A 19,731-nucleotide genomic window follows, 5' to 3' on the forward strand; every position below is an offset into this window, starting at 1 on the left:
TGTGTATACTTGAGAAAGCTGGGAAAGAGGACCGCATAACGTCCACATCATAATGTGTTACGTACAAGTAGGTGCGGATTCTAGGTGATCGACGGCACTGAAAATCACTGCATGCAACACAGTGTCATTGTAGAAGCTAGGTTGGCAGCCAGGTCAAATAATTACGCATGCACTGACGCCAATACAATACAGTATCGCCAATTGTCAACACTACGGCACAGACTCATGGTGGTATTCTGTTGGAACGCAAACACGTGTAGAGTGACCATGTGCAGCAGAGCCATATTATGGAGATCATGGCCACAGTGCCTCTGATATACAATACGCCTGTGTTGGGTGGATGATCATGCCATCATTACACACACTAGATTCCATCATTGATGATAGACCTAAGACGGAAACATCGCAGTTGATCATTCCGTGTGAAAACCGGGCATGCGGTACAGGAAGGACGCCATCCATTGCCTCAAGCATATTTCTCAGCGCAGCGTCGAGGCTGAGCCGCTCCGTCCACTGAAAACCTTGAACAGATAGTCTAATGGATAACCACCAGCCACCGCTTAGAATGAAGCTATTCCGCAAATGTCTGATAACCTCTACTTCAAAATACAAAGCAGCCAGAATAATCGGGAATATAGTTGGCGTATTGAGTGGTTAAGGAAATGAAAAATAACCAATGCACAAAATGGCATATTCAATAGGCCAGAATATTCATGAAGTCTGGAGACCAGATAGATGGCTGCATTTAAGTAAGGGTTCAAAAACGTATCAAGATCAAGAATCAGGATTCTCATTCATCAAGGCCAACTGGAATAAAACGAATCAAAATCGGCATCCAACTCAAATCGAGAGGCGTCAAACAAGGTAAAGATAAGTATTTACAACATTTCAGCATGCATTGTGTACAGGCATAGGAGGAAATAGAGGAACAATGGCACTCACTAAACATCTCTTCCTTTTGGTACAACTTCTCAAACATGGCTAAATTCAAACACCCACCCACACACTTTTTATCTCTCTGTCTTCATTCTCTCTTTATCACACACACATTCCCTCTCAGAGGCTCTTAGAGGCTCTCTCTCTTTCTCTCTCTCTCTCTCTCTCTCTCTCTCTCTCTCTCTCTCTCTCTCTCTCTCTCTCTCTCTCTCTCTCTCTCTCTCTCTCCCTTGCTTTCTCTCTCAAACACACACACACACACTCTCTCTCCCTTGCTCTTTCACTCACACAGTGCACACAAAGCACCCTGTCAAGACCAAACTAACCACTCCAGACATGTCCACTGCAGTGGTTTCTACCATCGCTAGATAGTGCAGTGGAGCAGCCACAATACGCCACCAAGCCAGTGGCCCGGAAACACTGCTTTGCACTGCACGTGAGAGACGTGCACCTCCATTCAGCGCACACTGACTGGATTGGAATCACCTGGTAGCTGGGAGCGGCGGCAGGGGCCATTGCCCAGTGCTCTCTCTCCAGATCCATAGCCGTAGATACCTACGAGATAGGGGTCCCTCCAGATTCATAGCCGTAGATATGGGTAGCTGTATTGCACCAGGCAGCCATGGAGAACATTCAACGTGACTTGCCGTTGGAAAGCACATGACTGATATGCCACTTGATAAACAGTTGCGCTTGAAGTACGGGAAGACCATGCACATGGTGATCCATGCCGATCCTCCTAGTGAACTCGGACTAATCCTGCCGAGATTTGTTTCCAAAAGTGCATTCCTCAGCCAACTCCTCTGGTGGTTTTGTGTGGTTCATCCGGCGCGTTCAGGTGATTCTTGTCGACGCTGACTTTGATGAAGATGTTGTTCTCCTTGACGAATCTGCTGCCGACTTGGATGGCGGAGAGCGGCGCAAACTGAGGACATCCTGTAGCCACGTTCATGTCTGAGTCAGGACGATAGAACGAGGAGCTGTTCATGTCCGGCTTGAACGTCTCGACGATGTGAGACGAGCTGGCGTCCGCCGCTAACGAGTTCTGCGAGAGCAGCATGAGCGTGACCTTCTGCTGGAACGGCCAACGGAGCAGGCCGTCGAAATCGCCTCGCATCACGGCGAAGAAGAGCGAGACGTGCGTTTCGTGCCCGGTCCCATCGCCGTTCAGGTAAACACGCAGGCACATCTTGTAGCCGCACGGACTGGAGTAGAACGGGGGCGAGTACAGCGACGGCGTTTTGCCGCTGACCGCCTCCTGCTTGCGCCGCTCCAGGTCGCTGATCTTCCAGAGCATGACCCCGTCCTGGCGACGCACTTCGAGAATGTCCTGGCGCATCGACTGGTCAGAGAGCTGCAGGCCGTGGAGTGCAGTCGTCCTTTACACAGGGAATACCAAGGAGCGAAAGAAACTTGCACATCAGGACAAATTCACTAGAAAAAATCTATAAAAATTAATGGTCATGCGTCATGTGAAGTGCAGCTGTGAAACAGCAGTGCATGCATGTGCGCACATATTGTGCCAGCCATGGCTGACAGCATGGCTGACAGCATAGCTGTCAGCCCTCACTGGCTAAGCAGCTGTCTAGTAAGAGGAGACACTCATGTCACCAGCTGTGTACAGCATGCCAAATCAACATGAGTGTACTTACTAATGCTTACTAGTACCAGTGAACATAGTATTAGTAGTACTTCAAAGTAGTACTTCACATACTTGTTCTTGTCTGAAGCACCTCAACAACTTGTTTTCTCACCAGGAGAAGTCTTAGATGAGGTATAAGTATGGTCATACTCAATCTGCGGACAGAACTGTTTCGTCCTTTCTGGACCCGTCAGCGCAGCATAGAGAAAATGAGGCCGAACCTGATAGTAATGAAAAATAAAATTTCCCAAGCCAGATTTAAACCAGGCCCGATAGTACCTTGCCAGAGTGCTCAAGCTGACAAGTCAGTGAGCTCTGCATAGCGCAAACGGTAAAGGCACTACCCCACACGAGAGTGATCCACTGCGATAAGAGCAGGAGCGAAATACTCACATGCATCTACTTCCTCCACGCCACCGCAATGTACGCTCTCACTGCAATGTGCGCTAATCTACGCGGTATTGAAATCGACTTCAAAGTTCGTTCAATTTCATTTTCTGTTGAACTCTCATGATGGCAAGGTCAAATATCACTCCTAGGAAGAAGCCACCTCGGCTAGCGAGTTGCTCCAACTTAGGTGGTCGGGGCAGCGACGCCTTCTATGCACAAGACTCGTGCGCCCATACCACGCATACAGGAATAGTATGGTCCCTGGTATCGAACTTACGTCTACCTGAAATTGCATGTTTTACAGTACGCGTGTCTTGTAACTGACCATGATTATCCTTGAAATATTTTCTACAGCCTGATTTCCAGACTGCTTCTCAAGCATGGACGAGAGAGCTTGAAAGCTCAGGGCCCTACGCTATGCTTTTTTGCCTAGCTGATGATGCACGTTATTGGAACGGATGGAAACGTTGGATTAAATCCTATTTGATCTCCCTCGGTTTCCTTTCCTCTGCTCCAGGCTCTGTGCTTGACCAGGGTCGATTCTCGAAGGCAAACGAATATGAACGTAGTGCTGTACAGGTACATGTCTTTCAACAGAATGTATTGAAGGGTATAACTGCACTGTAACAGAACTGTACCTGTCCAGTCGTGTGAGATGGCTAGTATTCTCCTCGACACGCTGCAGAATGGTAGCGGATGATGCCTTGTGGCTGCCACTGGACGGGGCCGGACGCTGGTCACTGTTTTCCTCAAGGCGCTCGCACCTGCGGGCGAGCTGGGCGAGCGAGGCCTGCATGGCTTCCATCATGCTTTGCATGTCGGCGAGCTGTGCCTCCTGTGTCGTAATCTTGTGCGCCTGGGTAGCGAGCAGGTCTTCCTGCTGGTTGTTGACCGTTGTCAGCTGCGTCACGGAACGCTCAAGCTTGCCTATCTTGCTGCTGGTAGAGGAAGATTGACTAGTAGTGGACGCCTGTGCCTGAAACAGACAACAGACGGAGAAAATGGCACAACATGACTGGCTGAGCAATATGTGAGTTGCTTAAAATGAGCCAAAGGCCAGGTGTTTATGACTGGCCGAGCAATTCGTCAGCTGCTCAAAATCTGCCAAGGGTAATAAGGGTTGGAATCCATGGTGTTTTTTACTGGCTGAGCAATCCGTCAGCTGCTCAAAATCTGCCGAGGGTAAGGATTGGAAACTGTAGTGCTTATGATTGACTGAGTGATTTGTCAGCTGCATAAAATTCCCCAATGGTCATGTTTGGAAATTGTGGTGTTTGGGATCAATGTGAATGTGGTTGTACACATGCCATGCGATATTCCAATTCATGTCATACACACCTTGGCTTCCGAGGCAGTGCGCTCGACGAGCTGAAGGTGATATTGCAGGCTGCTATCGTGGTGAACGCGTAGATCCTTCCTCGGACCCTGAGTATAGAAGAACCAGTAGGTGTTGCATGAAAGTGTGGAAATACTGAAACCTCTGCCAATATAGTGCTTGATGCCATTGAAGCTGCACAATCACACTCTGCTTTGGAACAATGGGAGTAAAACGAGTCCAAAACTTTATTCAGAAAGTGGTGGACATCACGCAACTGCATTGTAAATAAAGAGGGGGTTTGTCAACTGACAACCGCTCTATTCAGTTGCAATCCACTCTTCGCGCATGCGCTGGATGAAAAATTCTTCTCCAGTTTCAACCCGAAACACTCCAGAAAAGAACAAGCTTCAGGCTCAGAATAACCAACAACCTGGAAGCTGTTCCACTGGTACTTTCATTGCCTTCTCGTCAGGTGGAATACAGGCAAAAATAAGCTGAACAAGCACAATGAATCGTTTAAACAGCCGTGATGTGCTGCAATGCATGGTGACCTTAAGTTCTTAACACAAAGGAAGTCAACTTGCTGCTTGCTATTACAACTGCGGCAAAGACCATTGCGGGGTTACCTTGAATTCGCAGCCGCTAGCATTGTAGTAACAGTTGACGACCTGCAGCGGGCAGGTTTTGAGATGAGCCTCAAGCTACAACCAGAAATGGAAGAGATACAAACAGACGTGTCAGAATACGCCTTGAGTGAAACGTCAACAAATTGTACTTGTAGACAACTTGCTAAACTAGAATGTGCCGTCATCTCTCTGCTTATATCAACCACGTGACAACAACCCTTCCTCTCCTGAATAGGAGCCTAGCACAACTTGCTACTTTGTAGAATATTGCCACGTAAAGAAATGAATTTCACTGGTCGGTACTGGAGTGCACACAGTATCTCCCTGATTATAAGTCGCCTTGATTAAATAAGTTGCAACTCACTTTCACATCCCAGCCAAATTGTCTCACTAAACTCATATAAGTAAGAAGTTACACTCGATTGTAAGTTGTGCCTCCTTCTTTGCCCTTGTAGTTAAGTGCAAAAATGTGCAGCTTGCATTCGGGGAAATACGCTACATCAAATTTATTTTCGAAACAGTAACACAGGCCAGATCAATCAGCGGGACTTGCATGGTGTTCGAATAGTGTTTGTGTGCTCAGGTAAAGGCTATAGCATGATTGTGTGCAGCCTCTTACCGACTTCCTGGCAAAGGGCTGGGCAGTGCAGTTGTTGGGACAAGGCACTAGGATCTCTTCACAGGTATTCTCCTGATGCGGCTGTACAAGAGCAGAACCAGTGAAAAATGAGAAGAAAAAAAAACGTGCCAAGGATGAGATTCGAGTACACAAGTACCATACTCGCGTGACTAGTGCCCTCTCTTGAATAGTGCCCCCCCCCCCCCCCGGCTTGTAACCAAGTGCATGTGCAAGTTTGATGTTCTTTTGCTAATGTTCTTGTCCTTGTCATTGCACTGGTGGTTTCAGGATCAAGATCGCTGTTCCTGTTGAGTCGTGATAGTTTACAGCAAACTTCAAGCACCATTTTTCTTTGTTTTATGCTGGATGACGCAAATACACCAGCATTAAAAAAAACAGTGCCCTCTCTTGAATAGTGCTCTCTCTTGAATAGTACCCCATCTGTGATGGACATTGAAAAAATAGTGCCTAACCGCACGAGTACCGTACTCTCCCAGCAGGTTCTGTGGATGTCGCTTATAGATGCGTAATTTTGCGTGACACGACAAAATACATGATTGCATTCACGCAGTGGACTGAAGCTATTGAAACAACACACCCAAGGGTATGCTGGCTGATGACAAGATCTAAAATTGAACATTTGATGCTCCATGCTCGTATGTTGTGTAAGTGCTTCCCTGATAATACTGTATGATTTGATCATCTGTTGGGAGCAAGAAAATACACAGAGTACGGCAAGGCCCTGGTGTAAACAGCACACAATCACCTGCACACCTACCTTTAACTCCTTCCATATCATATCGGCATTGCAGTGGCTGCACCTGGCTTGCCGATACGGGCAGGATTGCATTTTATGTGGGACGAGTGATTGTCGGCTGACGGGCTCGCCGCATTCCGTGCAGGCCACTCGCACGTATTCACAGTCCTTTTCATGTTCCTGCACATGTATTTTAAGAAAAAGAAGTGTGAGTCATGGGGCACCAGCTTTCTCTCACTGCCGCATGCGCAGACGCGGACACCCAGAGGTATAAAAATAATAACACACATACTATGCAGTCAGCAAGTTGGGTCAGAACTTGTAGAATGGTTTCATGACAATACCACATTATTTGCCACCCTGGGCAAAGCAAGCAAGTTTCTGCTTGCAGAATTTGCTAACAAATATGTGAGCCTGAAGGCACCCATATAGCCATCCCACATATTCTCCGACCCTAAATCGACATGGTCCAATTCCTTGTAATGCTTCTAGATGCTTCTGGAATCACTCAAGTCTTTCTTTACCTCAAAATCCCGCAGGACACCCCGCCATTGACACCAGTCCTGATCAGTTTTGGTATAGCGCTTGCTTGAGCAAAGCACGCGCAGATCTCCCATCTCTTTCGTGGCATAGTTGTCCTTAAATATCTGCATTCAATCACATGTGTCCAAACAACAAGAGTGCAAGGCTTGTGGAAAGCAACACCAACAGAAACCATTGTGATTTTTCAACTTCAAGCCCATACCCCATAGCCGTACTGCCCGGTAAAAGAATATAGGCCCAGCCCTGATCTCAACAGTACTCGACATTGTGGACAGGGTGAACTTCCTCACTCCGCCACACTGTATTGCGTTATTGATTAACCTACCTGATCTACACATCAGCATCATCAGGGGGGGGGGGGGGTTAAATGGATCTGTTGAGATACCGGTGATGCGTAAATCGAGTGTGACTCGGCCAAGGGTGCATTGCTGTATGATGGATTGAGCTAAATTTCCGTTCTGCCGATTGGCATGATTCATCCCGTCGGACATTATGTTCATGTTCCGGATTAGGATGTAGAATCCCGGCAGTTTGGAACGAACAGCCATTAATGGACCATTGTGATCCATTTCGAAGTTGCATGATGGGAACACGAAGCGCAAAATTCCCCAAAGGTACCTGCTGGTCGGAAAGGTAAAATTATTCTCTGCGCTGGGAATTGAAATTGATAATCCGGCCTACTCTAATTAATTTTAAGGCGATCGGTTTTGTATAGGACACATCCAGTGTCCAAACACAATCCGGAAATTCAGAACGAAATGGGAATTCACAAGAGGAAGTCTAGAGCAATATGGGGTATAACATACACCCTAAGGGATATACTTATAACAATTTTCCTAGAGTAAGTGCTACTTGTATGAGGGAATTGTCAAAGGACTTCAGGCAAGTGTAAATAGAAATCTTTCACAATCGCCTTGAGAGTCAGTCTGACTGATGCTTCTATATTTGTAGAAATAGGCACCATCTTCAAGGATCACAGTGTCAGGTGTGGCTGTTGTAGCAACAACGCGTGTAAACACCGAGCACACAGGTAGAAAAAGCAAAAGTGCCACTGGCTGTGTGTATGCTTAACGGGAGCCAGGTCAAGAGTTCCCAATTACGACACAACGTCGTCACAGCGGAATCCCAAGGGCTTACGTCGATGTGTTTACCATGTACTAGTAATCATTTTCATAACTACTGTTTGGCTACTCTCCATACGTCACACAGTTCAACCTGTGTTTAGTGATCACCCCATAGTCCACAGAATACCCCGGATATTTTTAGACAGGTGGTCTTTCAACGCAGGTTCAAGTGTGGGCAGAAGCATAGTCCTGGGGTGCGTCCAGAAACAATAGGTCTCATGAGACAGATTTCTCTGTTAATTCAGTGGTCGGCGAACATACGTTTTTCCGCTATTTGTTCACGCCTTCTAGTACGTGGCCTTACTTCTAATTCATCTTGGGGCTGCACAACCTAAGGTAGACATGTAGCAACTCATTCATAGGGTTACACATTTGTATGCAAGGTTATAAAATGAATAATGAAATTAGATCCGCCCAGCACTGCATTCCAGGAAAAATTGTCAGCCTCCCAGACTTTCTTGTTGCAACATGTTCAAGCCCTACTCTAGTGCAGATCACCAAATCTGTGGGGCAAAGAGATAGGCGAGAAGTGGCATTGTGCAAACTACTCTGGAATTTTCCAGTGAAAGAGGTTGTATTGGCACTTTCCCTAAGGAGATACACTTTCCCAGAGCACTTACGTAATGAAATTCGCACTACCTGAAGACAGCCTTTGAACATCAGCTGGATAATTGACCTGCCAAATATTACCCTGCAACCTTGTCCAGGCACATCCATGATCCCCCCTGGAAATTTGTCACATCTGTAATAGATGCCACAGTTGCCAAATGGGTGCCAAGTGAGACATGCTTGGTCCTTTACTGCACTGTATTAATGAAGAAAACGTGCATGCTTGCGCTCAGCACATATTGCCCAACGCAGATTGCCATTGACCGGAAGGCACAGCATGGAGAATGATCAGCAGAGACGCAAGGATGGAAAAGCACAGATACATACCTTATCCTTTGTAATGATATTCCCATCTATTGGGCATTTGCCCGAGTTCCCATCCCCTCTGTGATGCAAGTAGGACAAAGAAGAAGAAAAAATCTTTGCCACAGAAATAGGGCTGTCGGTAACCAGAAGTTAACTGTTAATCTTGACTTCCACTCAGCAGACCTTGCATAAGTTTGCCATCCCAACAACACCACATCCCAATTACCCTCCACACATGGCTGTTATATTGGCGCACATTCAAACACACACACACACACACACACACGCACACACACACACACACACATACATGTGCATACATACACACACACATACATTCACACGCCGACGTACACACACATCCATGCACGCATACTCGTAAACATGTACACACACAAACACACATGCAATGGCTGTTTGAAACCACCCAGGAGAATGAAAGAAAATTCAGGAGGAGTCTGAGAAAGAGAAGAAAGATGTGGGTGACCATAATCGTCGGGAATCGAACCCGCAACCTCTCGATGGGAAACCGCTGCACATACCACTGCACCATATGGGACACGCATACACACACACACACACACACACACACCACACACACACACACACACACACACACACACACACACACACACACACACATGCGCGTGTGCACACACACACACACACCTACACACATACATACAAAGCCATGCAGCCAACTGGCTTTTCATAACATGCTGCCACATTTCATCTAGCCCCAACTGGTTGTGCATGTTACCTGATAACACCAACCACAAATCTCGCAGGGATATTCCCTCATTTATTCTATGAATGGAGATAGCCAGAATATTTGACAGCAATAGATAATCTTCCAGATAAGGAAATGTCACGGAGTCAATGGATATCTTTTTCGGGTTTTCTTCACTAATTCAGAGGACATAATGCCCCATGGGGAATCAACTTATCATGCCAAATGCACAAGTCTTTGTTTATCCGGAGAACCCAGGGTGCCCTGCTGACAAGTAGCTAGACTATGACAATGGTGCCAGGTTATTACGGCAAGAGTGCCTGATTGGGCTGTGTGGCAATGGCAAAGTCAAGAGGGCAATGCTGTCTTGTTTCATACCATCTTTCAATCTAAGAGAGAACATGTTAGCTGACATTGGGTAAGGCGACAGAAAGGAAAAGGTAACACAGGGAGAGGCTGCCAACAAATAATTTAGGAGAATGAGAACAAAAGACAGAGGCGTAAAGCGATCAGTTGCCCAAGCCCATCTCAATGCACCCTGGGAGGCAAGGAACATCCCAGTTCCCAAGAACTGTCTTGTAACATGACTGCATGGCCAACATGCATTTAGAGGGTTGTTTGCAGGACGTGATCGTGAAGCAAGGACAACATACAGTCAAGCAAGCCTTGAAAGCCACACCAGCCTCTCCTGACGTCTTGGGTGTCAGTATTGTGGAGCTGATTCAGTGATTGGAGCCAATGGAGGGGAGAGTCACCTGAGTTCTTGGCAAAGATGCCAATCTCATGACTACTTCAGACTAACTGTTAGGCACTAACTTGGTCACAGTTAGTGCACTTCACTGTCTTCAGCTTCATCACGTCAATAAGACCATTCCTGGGGATTCCCCTAACGTGTACCTAAAACAGCAGGCTAAAAACAGGGAGAGCCCAGACTGCTGGAGCACTACACTCTACACTAGACTACAGACAGTAATAGTACTAATTATACTTGAGCATAACCAAAACGCTTCTAAAACAGGTCATACCGACATACATCCCAATCTGGAGCTAGATGTGCATGCTTCTGGCATGCACCCGTTGCAGCCAGATGTCGGGGGACCTGCTCCAGTGCTTGGTACTTGCTAAACCTCCGTTTGGTTTTGTTCCTCAGTGAACTCACTAACTGACTTGACAGTCTAGTGCACAGCCTTGACTGGAAGCTTTGCCTGTCTGCGAACAAAGAGCGAGACGTGATTCCCACCAAGGCAAAGGCATGCCGCATGTTGTCAAGTGCAATGGAATAAGACCGCTCCGCTGACTTTGAGTCTGACTCGAGACTCGCTAGGGAGTTGAGGAGTCGAGTCAGTTACTTTTACTTGTAAAGTTGTAGGCGTGCTCTACCCATGACCGTGCACCTCGTGCTAACCAGAACGACATCACAATGATAATATTATTTTTCCTGCTTGTCATGCGGACAATGCTGCCGCATCACGTGAAGACCATGAGGCAAAAGCAGAGCAGACAAAGAAAAGAAGATCGCGTTCCTAACTACACACACCGCAGTACGTTTGTGCACGAAAGCTAAAGGTACCTGCGCGAGTTCTGCACAAACGAATTATTTAAGCGCACGCGAAAACATCACACCAGTCTACTTACTGTTCTATAAGGTAGTGACAGCACCGTTTGCAAAAGCGATGCCCGCAGCTGGCTTGCACGGGGTCGCGAAGAAGAAGCTGGCAGGCAGGGCAAACGTAATGCTCGACGTGCTTTGTTGTTAGGCCATCAATAACAGCAGGAAGGCCAACCACTCGTCCTGGCTGGCCAAGAGGGACTCCGGGATTTCTTCTATGATCAGCATCCTTCTCAGATCGTACTGCACTTTTTTTCTGCGGTGCTTCCACCTCTCGTTCCATCCCGTTATAATAGTATATTCCAACTCGCTCTCCACAGTATTTGTATCAAAGCGGGACAATGCCGTGATAGATATTTTGTTTGAATAGCGAACGATAATCGTCCGTTTCTGAGCAGGCACGCAAGATACGAAAACAGAGAGAGAAAAAAGCAAACGACATGTATACAGACGGTTGTCGTCACGCGGCTCGGAATTAGCAAGAAGTCTTAACATCTGAAACCAAAAGAATCCATGAGCCAAGGCTGTATGTATCCTTGGCAATTGCAGGATTACCAAGAACCAAGCCAAACATGTACATGTACATGTACAATGGAGGAAGACTCCGGTCACCATCGTCTACACAACCACAATGCCGGTAACTGAGCCCGCCGAAATGCAACTAGTGCCTAGTGAACGATCTACCCTAACTTAGTCTTAGGTAAAACATCTACGCTGTACTTGTTGCTCACATGCTTCATGAGAATTTCTTAGTTGAAGGTACTGTGGACAAAGCCTCAACTAGAGGCTTGACCGACGTCAGCGCGTCGAACCAAGTCACTGAACGGCCGCGGCAGCCGAAGTATCCAATTAGAGCAGTGATTTCATCCAGTGTTGAGACGTCAAACTGGTACAACTAAGTAAAACTGGGACTTTCATAACATTGGACTGATTGGTTCACGTCCAACAAGACTTAGCAGTCGTCGTTCCGAGGACACAACTGGCACTGAGTTGAACTGGCTGACCGTGGGTCAGTACAGCTGGGGATAGTGGGGTATGCGGGTACAAGCAAAAGAAGAAGAAGAGAATGGCGCGCGGTCTGCCCGCCATGCCGCCAGTCGATCAAGCCAACGGCCTACCGCGTGGCGGCGGTACAGTTCGTCGATCTACAATAGACTACATGCCGTGGAGGACGTGCGTGCAAAATCCAGTACTAGACGGTGGACCAACCAGTTTGTCCAGTAATGAGCAGTGCCAGTGGGAGCGCGAGCAGAACTTACTTGCACACAGACCATGCAGACAGGGTCAGTAGATCTACAGCCTAGCCTGGTATATTTTCTGGCAGAGAAAATCATGTCTGTGTACGGCGTGGCCGTGGGTGGGTGCAGTGACCAAAGACAAGTCAACGTAACGTTACAAGTATTAGTAGTCTTCTTGACTCACGCGATCGATCGTCGGATGAGATCGGAGGTCGAGTACGCATAATTATGTAGCCTGGTACTGTGGTAGATCTAGTGAGTACCGTACTAGCAATAATAATTATGTTGCCGCGTAACGCAGGGGGGTGCGGCGTAACGCGCGACCAGGCAAGTGCGACAATGTAACATGTGACTATGTAACATGCAAGTGAAAGCAGTTTGTCTTTGACTGAGCACTGTTTGAGATACTTGACTGGTCAGTTGTTGCAGAGCAAGCAGCTGAAACTACATTATTGTACATATGTATGGACATGACTGCGACCGCTGTCTGAGAAAGATAGACTACTGTTATACATGTACCTGTAGTGATTGTGGTGTCTGTCCAGTCGAGGACCACCCATACTGACTAAGCTGCTCTGTTCTTGCCCTACGAAGCCTGAAAGCCTGAAAGGGAGGTCTTCCACGCCGCTCCTTCGCTACGCTTTTCGACTGCGAGAACTATGGAGTATGGCGATCTTGTCATTGTTGTTGTTGACGTGCTTTGCTGCACTTTCTTGTAAACAATTGCATCGTGACGCCGCAGCAATGCTGCGGCGCGTCACGATGCAATTGTTTACAAGAAAGTGCTGCATACTAGCTGCCTAAAACTAGAGTGAAAACAGGCTTAGCCAGGCAGATAGTTGGCACAGAAGGTGACGGGGCTTTCAGAACTGTTTTATGACTGTGTTTATGTCAGTCGCATCCTGTCTAGTCCACTCAACCTCGCTCACAGCAATCAAAAATCAATAATATACAGCACATACATGGCTCAGATAGAGTCATTCTACTTTCCCCCAAGATCACCTCGAGTCCTCGCTAGACTAAAAAATAGCCTCTGGATAATTCCTTTTTTTGTAAACCTGGCCTGCAGCCAACAGCTTAGGCCTAAGCAGTAAGCTAGTAATACTAGCGGAATATGATGTATTTTCGTACGCCTTTACCAGTACGCGGAACACAGTCTTCAGGAGAACAAGCAGCTTGCAGCAATCTGCAATAAGCTCCATGGTCCAGCACTACAGCAGCACACTGCACTGCGCATGCCTCATCCAAGGACAGGAAGTCAGGAACCTTTCAAGAAAACAGGAATCAAGCAGGATTGCCGCTGCTGGAAATGACTATGTAATGGGACGGGTATTCCCGGTTTTTCCTGGCAGTCGGACACAGCAACGCGCCAACACCCGTAACCTGGGGGTGCAACATGAGCTGAGAGTATAAGTATCGCAAACATGTCATGTAAAGGCACGTGATATGATACTACTGCCGTTTTATGTGTGTTTTCAGACACGAAAACCCCGAGTACTGGATAACATGAAAAATAAGAAAATTAACACGTCATTTTCGGTGTACATGTACTAGTTAAGTAACCTTAAAGTAACCCTAAAAAATAACAATAATGAAAGATAGACTCTAGACTCCGATAAAGAGCCAGGATTAATAATAATTATAGAAGAACAAAAGGACCGAGGAACTACAAGTTATACGGTCAGTGTCGTGTGTCGTGTCCGTGTGTTTCTATCTGTATTGTATTCCGTCTGCTCCTACATGTATCTTTGTCAAGTGTTTGCCGTGGCGTCGATGTGTCTCGTCTATGAATAGCGTTGGGAAACCTATCACTATTCATGCTTTGCCGGCTTGCTGCTCGCTCGCTTCGCTCCTTCAGCTTGCACGCTACTATAATTATAGCAGTATATAGGTCGATGCTTTGCGTCGATGGGTTGTTGTTGTTGTTATTGTTGCTTCTCTGTTGCTTGGAAGTTACTTGGTCCTGGAGTGAAGTTTTGGTCTTCTTGTGTGGTGAGGGTGAGGAATGGGTATCTGGACTCCTGGTATATTTCCGTAAAGAACCTGGAATCGTAGAATCCTGATAGTATGTCTGGCCCACTCCCCGGTCATGACATTTGGCGACCACGCCAGGATGTCCAGTGCCACTAACATTCCGAACCCTCGGCAGCGAGAGGGAGCGCTGCCAATAGCCATCGCCACCATCACCAACGCGTCCGTCCTGGGTACGACGATAAACTGCACCCTGGCGACCGCGATTGGTCACCATCGCCAACGCGCCCGTCCCGGAGCATGACGATAAACTGCTGGACGTAGCCAGAGCTGGAGAGGAGGTACATCGAGGAAGTCAAGATGAAGGCAACACGCAAACGGGAGCCGCGGATTTCAAGTGAAGTTAGTTCGGGTCAGTTACCAGTTCCTGGACACGTTTCTGGTCTTGTCACCCGTCTAGTCTTGATTTGTCTTATTATAATAGTTCATAATGATAGTAACACAGAAGCAATCCCTGCAGGCTGACCAATAGCTTGTTCGAACGTAGTTGTAACGGCATAACCTATTTTCCTAACACTGCTGTGGCTGAGAGTCTGTGCAAGACTGGCGCATTATGTTTTCTTTGGTTCTTGGGTCGGAAGAGGTTGGTTCCTTCTTTTCAAGTTTTCAAGAGTTTTATTATTTTGCTTTCTTTTTCAGTGCCGTTACTTTTCTTCTGTTACGAGGACGTAACATGTTCGTAGGCGGGGGATATGTCGTGTCCGTGTGTTTCTATCTGTATTGTATTCCGTCTGCTCCTACATGTATCTTTGTCAAGTGTTTGCCGTGGCGTCGATGTGTCTCGTCTATGAATAGCGTTGGGAAACCTATCACTATTCATGCTTTGCCGGCTTGCTGCTCGCTCGCTTCGCTCCTTCAGCTTGCACGCTACTATAATTATAGCAGTATATAGGTCGATGCTTTGCGTCGATGGGTTGTTGTTGTTGTTCTTGTTGCTTCTCTGTTGCTTGGAAGTTACTTGGTCCTGGAGTGAAGTTTTGGTCTTCTTGTGTGGTGAGGGTGAGGAATGGGTATCTGGACTCCTGGTATATTTCCGTAAAGAACCTGGAATCGTAGAATCCTGATAGTATGTCTGGCCCACTCCCCGGTCATGACACGTGCAATGTTATCGCATGAGCTGATTGTTTAGTAACTGATGGTGTTAGTGGACATTATAGCGTAACTTGTAGTTCATTGGCCCTTTTTGTTCTTCAATGAAAAGATATTAATTTTTATAGAAAAGAAAAAGGACCAAGGTTACAAGTTTACGCTATAATGTCGACTAACACGACTAAGTACTGACGTTCTGCAACTATTAAACTGGCTATCAGCTCTAGCAGGCCTTGCATGCGCACTCCAACAGCCTTCCAACTTGGAAGGTTCTAAGTTAGTTATTATGATAACATAGGAGGGAAAGGTGAGCGCAACCAAGACAAGCACGAACTGATAGTCTCAGCCGTGAAGTACGTTGGCGGATGTACATGCCTGCCGATGACGATACTGGCAAGACCATGGACAATACGGTCAAACCACGATTCAAGGGCGATAAGCAACATTTCCACACCACTTCGTCCACTTGTGTGGTTCAAATAATTGACGAGCTGTCCTTATATACAGCGAAACGATCGTCGTGTGAAACTACTGCTCGTTACTGCTGCTTATTGTCCATCTAAATTGTCATAGTCGAAGTATAGTGCTGTTTGACTGAGGCGTTCCGAGGTTCGGTTTTGCATGATTTCTCTCTCTCTCTCTCTTTCTCTCTTCTCTTTCTCTCTTCTCTCTTCTCTCTTCTCTCTTCTCTCTCTTCTCTCTCTTCTCTCTCTTCTCTCTCTCTCTCTCTCTCTCTCTCTCTCTCTCTCTCTCTCTCTCTCTCTCTCTCTCTCTCTCTCTCTCTCTCTCTCTCTCTCTCTCTCTCTCTCTCGATCCACCATGTTGATGAAAATGCACATGCAACTGATACTAGCCTGCTCGTTCTGCGGCAAAACGTTCTTCAGCGCATCCTGACCTAGGCAAAGATTTCTTCGCCGCCCGACAACACTGTAACCCGCACAATAGACTGCCATGTTTCGTGATGTACATGACATTGTATATGATCGATACGAGTATAGTACGAGCCTTGTCGGTCGCCACATACCCAAGCCCACACACTGGCACAGGTCGAATCTTCCCAAGCACTGTACATGTATACGTACTGTATAACACAATACTCAATAGAGCAAATTAGATTTCGCCTGAGTGGCTCCACAATAAGCGAAATAGGCTCCTTGGGCTTGGGAGCTTAGAATACTGTTGCTAGTACATGTAATGACAAACACTGTCCGTCCGTCTTTACCTGCGATAACAGTGAACTATCATGGTCTTTAGTTGTAGGTTTTACCGTATGTGAGAAGCTGACGAATAACTACTTACTCGGTGTGGCCATCCTAGTATATACAGAGCTACATTGTACATGTACATGTGAGTCTTGTTAATCTACAATACACAGTCGATCTTTGCGCACTAAAACGTCTTTTGAAGTACTATTAGATGTTTTGAACTTTTGTGATACTAGTAGTCGATGACGAAAGATCATTCCACTTACCGTCCGGTTGCTATGACTGGGAGTTGCACTGCTCTCTAATTGACGTGTACATGAATGTATCGAAACGGAGGCACTCGCCCGCCGATGCACCGAAGCTGCCTCACTTCTGATCTGCTGTTGTTGTTGTTGTTGTTGTTGTCTTTATCTTTTTAAAAGTGATTCGCTAAAACAGGCTGAAACAGAATAAAATTGGTCCGAGTGGATGTTCATTGTACTGTTCGAGTTTTCTTACGATCATCTTACCACGTGTGTAATAAAGCTGCAACACAAGTGTTCTCCAGCTCCACTCATCACATCACAACATCACAGGAACAGGGAACATTTCACTTCCCTCACCCACATGTATTATTTTGAAGGAGAGGTTGTACTTGCAGCAACTGAGTCGGCGCTGATGATGCTTGGGGAATTATGTGCTCCGAAAGCATAGCACTGTGTAGCATTATGGAGAGTCCTACACACTGGTGTACTTTCGGAGCATAAATTTCCTCAGCCTACTCGAGCTCAACTGATGAGGGGTGAATTCCCCGAAACAGCAGGGAGTGGTGCTTTCTAGCACAGGTTTGCCGAGTGGAAGGTTCGATGGACTTTCTGGTGTGCTCTGGATGGCAGACGTGAGTCAGTCAAGTGAGATTCAAGTCGGCAGGAAAAGTACGAGCTCCCCGATCGTGAGAAACACACATTTTTACATGACGACTGTATCATTGTTGTTGCGTGATGATTTCATTGCGTAAGCATGAGACTGCGAGTAATGACAAACTAGCCTTGATTGCCCTTGTTTTCCTCGGTAAAATTGTATGGAAAAAAGAAAGGGCGATCCATACTGCCCTCATTCTTGGTAACAGAAAGTTATTCCTGTCAACAAGGCTGTCCTATGAATGTGACAACACTTTCGCCAGCGATTCGAAACCTTTGAAGGGTTTTTGTAGGTATTTGTCATACGCACAGCGGAGACGATTACAAAGTAAAGCTGTCGAGCAGCTTACGACGAAGTACAAACTACCTTGCTGGCTGGGGGGCGATGCTTTTCTGACTCCATACTACGAACCGGAGCAGTTACATTGCTAATTTATATGATTGGGAGAAACTTCAAATTCAATGTACAGTAATCATTCAAAGCGCAATCAACAGGACAAGCTGGATCGACATACCATTACTACTTTATTGAATTTATAACAGACAATTGTGTTGGAAGAAATAAGTAGCCAGGAAAAAGGCTTCGAACTACATGTACATGTAGTTTTCGAGCAATACTCTTCAGGAGGTTGTATTGCACTATTACAAACTAAAAATAGATGACTATTAAGTTGAAGAGAGCTATGAAAAAATCGACTGAGCACTCATTACTCCGACACTCAAGGCAAAGTAGGTCAAGAGTTTTCCAAGAACGTTTCCTGTGATGATCATCAGTTGGAACTCACATCACACTAGATAATACAAGAACTTTATAAAATGCAGAAAATGTGGAAACATTGGGGTGAAACGGTGTGAAATTCACACTACCACGATAACACGATAATATGGTGTTGGGGTGATAGAAGCGAAAATTACTAACGAGAATCAAATCAGCACGCGGGGCGCCGAAGCCATGATAGTTTCGACTAGGCCTTTCTTACCACTACATTTCAAGTCGAATACATGTACATGTACATGTACAATGGTGATTAACTAGGTAGCAAGCAAGCAGGATATGCTTGCTACTTTGTTTATCACCATTGTATTCGACTTGGAAATAATAGTACGAAAGGCCTAGTCGAAACTATAATTATGGCTTCTGTCCTTCGTGCGCTGATTTGCTTTCCTCGAACCAAGAATCTACTAAAGACTCAAGAGAAATATGTACATGTAAAGTGAGAACCAAACACCTAAACAATGCAACAGTTTCACATTCAGATAAAAAAATCATCATCCTATTGCATAGTTAGCACCATGACGAACAGTAAACAGCAGACGGGCAAAGTTGAATAATAATATTGTTTTGTTACTTGTGAAGTGTGTGGGTTACTGACAGGGCTGCGTGACTCCGTCCCACCTGCCTGTGTGGATTCACAGGAATCGTGAGTTACGGAGTCTGAAGAACATGTTGTTGAAGGGTCTCTGCTGGGATGACAGCTACACCATAGGCTAAGTGATTAGAGGATCACTGGCCTCAGCGAAGGTCCCCCACTCGAGTCCTGTTGGTGAAAGTAAACACTTTCTTTGGACTTTTCCCGTTTGCATCTTTCCGTCAGACCTAGGCCTTGACGGATTATGCTAATATTTTCGTGAAATTATGCTTTTCGCGTTGCTGAAAAAATTGCAGAATTATGCTATTTTTATGCTAAAAGTTACCATATTATGCCGCATTAGCATCCCCCACCTCACAACAGAGCAACCGAGTTTTGCATTAAGCTGGGAGTGCCGATTCGAGCAACTGGTATAATGGCTCGCAGCTGAGCCAGCAAATGACTCCGCTTGGAGCAGGCGAATGACTCCGCATGGAGCCGGCAAATGACTCCGCATGGAGCCGGCAAATGACTCCGCATGGAGCCGGCAAATGACTCCGCATGGAGCAGGCGAATGACTCCGCATGGAGCCGGCAAATGACTCCGCATGGAGCCGGCAAATGACTCCGCATGGAGCCGGCGAATGACTCCGCATGGAGCCGGCGAATGACTCCGCATGGAGCCGGCAATTGACTCCGCATGGAGCCAGCG

The 19,731-nt window shown here is 46.5% G+C and overlaps 1 protein-coding gene across 4 annotated transcripts in view; it reads right to left on the reverse strand.

The window, feature by feature from the left end:
- The window catches only part of LOC135823758 (TNF receptor-associated factor 3-like), a 65,559-nt gene continuing 45,828 nt past the window's right edge, over window positions 1-19,731 (reverse strand). For 3 of the 4 annotated variants that reach the window (XM_065336599.1, XM_065336600.1, XM_065336601.1), the window contains exons 5-13: window positions 11,236-11,599; window positions 8,892-8,949; window positions 6,813-6,935; window positions 6,310-6,468; window positions 5,532-5,612; window positions 4,913-4,987; window positions 4,307-4,393; window positions 3,607-3,944; window positions 1-2,315 (exon numbers count right to left, since the gene is read on the reverse strand). In XM_065336599.1, coding sequence (XP_065192671.1) covers window positions 1,727-2,315; window positions 3,607-3,944; window positions 4,307-4,393; window positions 4,913-4,987; window positions 5,532-5,612; window positions 6,310-6,468; window positions 6,813-6,935; window positions 8,892-8,949; window positions 11,236-11,492 — 1,767 coding nt within the window. In that variant the 5' untranslated portion in view covers window positions 11,493-11,599 and the 3' untranslated portion in view covers window positions 1-1,726. Of the gene's footprint in view, window positions 2,316-3,606; window positions 3,945-4,306; window positions 4,394-4,912; window positions 4,988-5,531; window positions 5,613-6,309; window positions 6,469-6,812; window positions 6,936-8,891; window positions 8,950-11,235; window positions 11,600-11,940; window positions 12,575-19,731 lie in introns of those variants that run through there. The other variant, XM_065336602.1, reaches the window with a different exon arrangement.

This window comes from Sycon ciliatum, chromosome 8, assembly GCF_964019385.1.
Source record: "Sycon ciliatum chromosome 8, ocSycCili1.1, whole genome shotgun sequence".
Lineage (NCBI taxonomy): Eukaryota > Metazoa > Porifera > Calcarea > Leucosolenida > Sycettidae > Sycon > Sycon ciliatum.